This window comes from Silene latifolia, chromosome Y, assembly GCF_048544455.1.
Source record: "Silene latifolia isolate original U9 population chromosome Y, ASM4854445v1, whole genome shotgun sequence".
Lineage (NCBI taxonomy): Eukaryota > Viridiplantae > Streptophyta > Magnoliopsida > Caryophyllales > Caryophyllaceae > Silene > Silene latifolia.
The window spans coordinates 412,516,955-412,523,059 of record NC_133538.1 but is presented as its reverse complement, the minus strand read 5'-3'; the positions used below and the strand labels follow the sequence as shown (position 1 = coordinate 412,523,059).

The following is a 6,105-nucleotide window of genomic DNA, read 5'->3' as shown; positions in this document are numbered from 1 at the left end:
AAATTGGAAAACTGCCTATAAACATAACAGTAATACAACAAAATAGTAATCTGGGTATGTAAATGTGCTAAAATATCTGGGTAATCTGAATTAATATGAACATAACAATCAAAATACAGTAGGCCAATACAGTAATCCAACAGAATAGTACAACAACAATGGCGAATACATAACAATGGCCAATAAAGTAAACTGCAAATGGAGAAATTTTAAAAAATGGATAATCTAAATATATGAAGAAAAAAACCCATAAAACTCTAAAAACCAAAAAAACGATTACCTTTATAACCTAAAAAAAATTAATTGAAATAGACGATAATGGTAAGTTGCAAGTGAGTGAAGAAAATGGAGAAGAAACCAATAATCAGGTAACAAAAAAGCGATAGAGTATGGAGATTTTGAGAGCAATTTATTTTTGAGACAACTGATTATTATTGGGGTTTAATTTGGGGAGGAGTTTATTTTTTGAATAATTGAGTGCAATGAGAAAGAGGGGGGAAGGCAATGGGACGTGTATGATGGTTGATTGACTACCTGCATGCATGCTCATGACCTATGAGAGGTAGGATGAGAGAGGTAATTACAATAGCCATTAGAATAATATTATTAGTTGCTTTTTACTTTTAATCTAAGCCATTCATATGCAAGATCTAAGGGTACATAATAGTACTTATGAACTCACTCTTAGTATAAGGACTTAGTTGATCCTAATAAAAATATATATATATATATATATATATATATATATATATATATATATATATATATATATATATATAGAGAGAGAGAGAGAGAGAAGTTCATATAAGTCCCTTATATTATTTGAGTCCTTAAGTCTTTACTAGAGCCTTTGGATTAGCTAAATGGACCGTGTAGATTTGCTTGCTTTATAGGCTTATTAGGCGTGAAAATAAAAAAGGAAATAGGTTGAGGAGGAGAGAGAGTGTGTGTGTCAGGGAGATTGCTTATTACCGACTGTATACACACATTAACATGAAGACTTGTTCAACTACCTTCCTCAACACAATACTACACAAACCCCACCAAAACACAATTTTAAAAAACCTCATCCTAGCAATGCGTCCTTCCTGGCGATAATTTTTAGCAAATAAAAATCCTACTTTCTTCCTTTATCATCTTCCATCATTACATTAAGAGGACAACCAAGATGCACTTCCAACAACAACAAGTAGCCAAAGAACAAGACCGTATTCCAACATCAACATTGGCTGATTTGCAGATGATTTCATTTATCGACGGTAATTATTGGATCTTTTATTCATTTGTTTTATTCAACGTTAAATATTTATTGCTTTGTTTTTTTTTCAAAGAAATTTAGTTAAATATCAACAATAGCTTAAATATGAGAAGTGTATGTAATTTAGGTTATTTTTAAGCTCGTTTTTATTATTTGAAATCTCTAAATTCACGATATAACATGAGTGATTTCAACATGAACTCTATCAAGTTCAACCTTTAAACAACTACTTTTTTCGTAGTTAAGGTTATAGTTGAAATTTCACTTATCCACGTTGGAATTATTTTTTTCGTAGATAAAGTTACAGTTGTTTGTAGGTTTTAAAATTACAGTTATTGTTATTAATAAGAGTCAACATAGTAATCATAACGTTACAGCTAAATGACTGCGTGAACAGAAATAAAGTGTAACTGTAACAGACAAAAGTGTAATACTGACGGACGAAAGTGAAATTTTAGAAATAAAAAAGTGTAATTGTAAAAGTGAACATAGTAATTGTAACAAAGAAAAGTCTAATTACAGAACGTAATAATAAACTGTAAAATGTAATTTCACAATGAAATTAAAAACTGTAATTGTAATTGGAGAAAGTATAATTTTAACAAACAAAAGTGTAAGTTCAAACTGAAATAAACAAGTGTAACTATAAAAGTGAACATAGTAATTGTAACAAACAAAAGTGTAATTGCAGAACGTAATAATGAACTGTAAAGTGTAATTTCACAATGAAATTAAAAACTGTAATTGTAATTGGAGAAAGTATTATTTTAACAAACAAAAGTGTAATTTTAGACTGAAATAAAAAAGTGTAACTGTAAAAGTGAACATGATAATTGTAACAAACACAAGTGTAATTGCAGAAAGAGATAATGAACTGTAAAGTGTAATTTCAGTACGAAGTAAAAAAGTGTAACTGTAATGGTAAAAAATATAATTTTAACAAACAAAAGTGTAATTTCAGTACGAAATAAAGAAGTGTAACTGTAATGGTAAAAAGTATAATTTTAACAAACAAAAGTGTAATTTTAGCAAATACATGGGTTACTTCAACATGGTATGAAATGTGTATTTTAACAATATAGTTGTTAATCATTGGACTATTGATAGATACAATTGAGCACAATGGAAAACGAAAGCCGAACGAGGAAGAATTTTGCAGGGACGTTGAAGAAAAGTTTACCCCATATGTTGGGCAGGAATTTCTGAAAATCGAGGAGGCAGTGACATTTTATAAGATTTATGCTGTTGCTTGTGGTTTCGATGTGTGGAAATACATGACTAAGAGATGGCGTGGCGGGGAAATAAAATCTAAACTGTTGATTTGCAACCGAGAGGGATTCGCACATAAGGGAGAAATGGAGTGTATTGGCCGCCAGGATTCAAGTAGGAGACACAAAGTCAGGCGTGTTGGGTGGAAAGCGAGGATTAGACTATTTATTAGGAATGACGAATTATTAATTGACCGATTTCACAATGGCCACAACCATGAACTTATATCTGGCAGAGACAGAGAGTTTCAAAAGTTGTCATGCAACATAACAGATTATCACAAAATGATAATCCTTTATAATTCAAGGGTGAGTATTCTAGGTAGTTATTACTTTGGCTTTAAAATGACACTGTGTTAGGTTTGCTGAAGTTAGCCTTTTCCTTCCTAAAATTACAGTTTTGTAGGTTAGAATTATAATTTCTTTGGTTTGTTACAATTACACTTTTATTTATTACAATTACTATATAAATGGTTAAAGTTATACTTTTAAATATTTCTAAAAGATTGTCATTAATTAACAGCTGAAGATAGGAGCAACAAAGACTTACAAAATTATAAAGGAACATGTTAATGGGTTTGAGAACATTGGAGCTAACTTAAATGATTTTAAGAAACTTCACAGAGATGTGAAATGCTACATTCATGAACGGTACGATCAGATGTTCGTGGACCACTTTAAGGAAATGGCTGTTAATAGGCAAGGGTTCTTCTTTGACTATGATGTTGATTCTGACGGTAGTCTGAGTAAAGCTATATGGGCCGATAGTATCGCTAGAAGGAGCTACTCTGTTTTTGGTGATGCCGTGTCGTTTGATCCGACCTATTCCACTAATAAGTATGATATGGCCTTCACACCTTTCACCGGGGTAGATCACCATAGATGATCAGTCACGTTCTGTGGAGCGCTGGTTGCACATGAAGACGCGGAGTCATTTCAATGGGTTTTCAGCCGTTTTTTAGCTGCGATGGGTGGGAAGGAGCCTAAGTATATTATCACCGATCAGGATCCTGGTATTCTTAAAGGGGTACCCCTCGTGTATAAGACAATGTGCCACCGATATTGTATGTGGCATATCATGAACAAAGTGTCAACCAAGTATGGAGTGACGAGAGAAGATTATTATGAATTTGTAAAGAAATTGAATGCCATTATATGGGATGAAGACATACAAGCGGCAGAGTTCGATGCAAAATGGGAAGAAATAGGTAGAGAACACACAGTTAATAACATTGATTGGTTTAAGGAAATGTACGCGAAAAGGAAGCAGCGGGTTATGGCACATTGTAGGGACCTAGACATAGGGGGTGTTATGAGGACAACCCAAAGATCAAAGAGTGAAAATAGTTTCTTTAAGAGATTTGAGAGCAAATAGGGAACGTTAGTTGAGTTTTCTCTGCGTTTTGACAGCGCGATGGACCAACAAAGACACACGTAGAAGAAGCTTGACAAAGGTAACATGCACACTTCCCCTTAAATATCAACGCATATGGCTATTGATGATGCGGATATGAATGCCTTAGATGATGTCGTACTCGAATTGGGAGAGTCTAAGGGCCTCAAGGACGTTTCGAATCCAAGCACCACAACTTTGACAAATAAAACGTGGTTCGGCACCAACAAGGGGCGGGAAATTTGCATGATCACGACTCAAGAACCTGAGGAACTTCCCTAGACCGAAACAAACCACAAGGGAGGTGCAATGGACCGTGGAGGCCGTGTTCTAGGTTCATGGAACCACCTAGTTTTCCTACATTCTAGTTTTTATGCATTGTCTAGTTTTCTACCAAGTCTAGCCTAGTTCTTTGTAAAGTCTTACCTAGTTTTTATTCCTAAGTCAAAGCTAAAGACTAGGCACCTAGGAACTCATGTAAACAATAAAGACTAGACTTGGAGGCCAAGGAGAATTTGGCTATATAAGGGCCGGTTCTCTCATTTGTAAAGCATGAAGTTTTGAGAAAAATATTCACTTGTGTGAAAAACATGTCTTGTTATTTCGTGTGGCTTACACAAGTAAGAGGGCTACCAAAGGCTTGACGAGTTTCGAACCTTGCCTCAAACAAAGGACACGATGCCGAGTTTGAGTTGGATTACTTGACGCGTATCGAGTAATTCACCCATTGGTCAATCTATAGGTCTAGATCGAGCAAATATCCTTTCCTTTCAGTTATTCACGCTACAAGTACTCGGATTGATCGGGTTGCACCTAGTGCATTCAGATCCTTCATTTATTTGTTAGCTCAAATTAAGTCTTCCGCTTGCGATACGCATCAATTGTGGTATCAGAGCTACGACTCTTGATTTCCACTAATCGAGACGATCCGAGGGTCTTGATTTGTTATTTAAAAAAAAAGGAGGAAGAAACCGTGACAAAAAAAATTTTTACGATGGATTTTGATTATCCCAACTTCCTTCAAAACCTTAAAGAGGCACTACAAAACCTTTCAGAGTTTAGTCCACGTGGGCAATCACGTCGGGGTGAATAAAGTATGGAAGAATTCAAGGCGAGTGAGTTGCCTGAATTCGTGGGAGGCACGGACCCCGAAGATTACCTCTAATGGGAATGGAAGATCGAACTTATGTTTGATTTCAAAGGTCTTGATGACGAGAAAAGCTGCAAGTATGCTATTCTAAAGCTTAGTTGAGGAGCCTCGTTGTGGTACGAAGGCCTGAAAGCAAGGCGTATGCGAGCTGGAAAGGAGAAAATAACCTCTTGGGAATCTCTCAAGAGCAAACTACGCAAGAGATATGTTCCAGCAACTTATAGGCTTACGACTTATCGTAAGATCGCCGATCTCAACCAAGTGAGGCTTAGTGTCTCTGAATACATCAACGAGTTTGAGAATCTCACTCTGATGGGAGAGTTGGAAGAGAGTGAAGAATTAAAGATGGATCGATTTCTTCGTGGATTAAATCGTAACATAGCCAATTCGATTGAATTACAATCCTACGCTGATTTCGATTCTTTGTGTAACTTGTGTCTAAAGGTTGACGCTCAAGGGAAGGCTAAATTCACACCGACCTATGGTGAGAGTAGCCAAAATTGGAGGAACGAGGGAGGTCAAGGGGAAGTCCGAGTAGTCGTGTTGTCGAGACTACTCCCAAACCGGTTTCTACTCCTATTTCCACTCCCAAAATACCCATTCCTAAAGAATCAAGTCTATCCAAGGTGCGGTGCTTTAAGTGCCAAGGATTTGGTCATGTTCAGAATGCGTGTCCAAATAAAAGAAACATCGCGCTAAGTGAAGCCGTCGCCATTCGAGATGAGTTAATCAATGAGGAGGAATGGTTGGGTGATGTATTCAACCTCGAAGGGAGAGAAGAGGAGGAAGACGACGAGGATGTCGAGACTTATGCCGCTCCCAACTACGATTGTGCTTTGGTTGTTCGAGCATTACAAACTTAATCCACGCCAATTGAGGCGGAACAAAGAGACCAAATATTTCACACCAAGTGTCAAGTAAAGGACAAGTGGTGTAGCCTAATCATCGACGGAGGCAGTTGTACTAACGTGGCCTCAAAGAGAATGGTGGATAAGTTGGGGTTGGATACCACACCTCATCCCAAGCCCTATGCAGT

General features: G+C 36.5%; 2 protein-coding genes across 2 annotated transcripts; both read left to right on the top strand.

The window, feature by feature from the left end:
• The first annotated feature begins 1,168 nt into the window (after positions 1–1,168).
• LOC141632338 (protein FAR1-RELATED SEQUENCE 5-like) lies at positions 1,169–3,412 on the top strand. The gene is made up of 3 exons (XM_074444893.1): positions 1,169–1,259; positions 2,366–2,835; positions 3,050–3,412. The coding sequence occupies exons 1-3, from the start codon at positions 1,169–1,171 to the stop codon at positions 3,410–3,412; spliced, it is 924 nt and encodes a 307-aa protein (XP_074300994.1).
• An 81-nt stretch (positions 3,413–3,493) lies between these two features.
• On the top strand, positions 3,494–3,901 carry LOC141632337 (protein FAR-RED IMPAIRED RESPONSE 1-like). The gene has a single exon (XM_074444892.1). The coding sequence runs from the start codon at positions 3,494–3,496 to the stop codon at positions 3,899–3,901; it is 408 nt and encodes a 135-aa protein (XP_074300993.1).
• Positions 3,902–6,105: the final 2,204 nt, after the last annotated feature.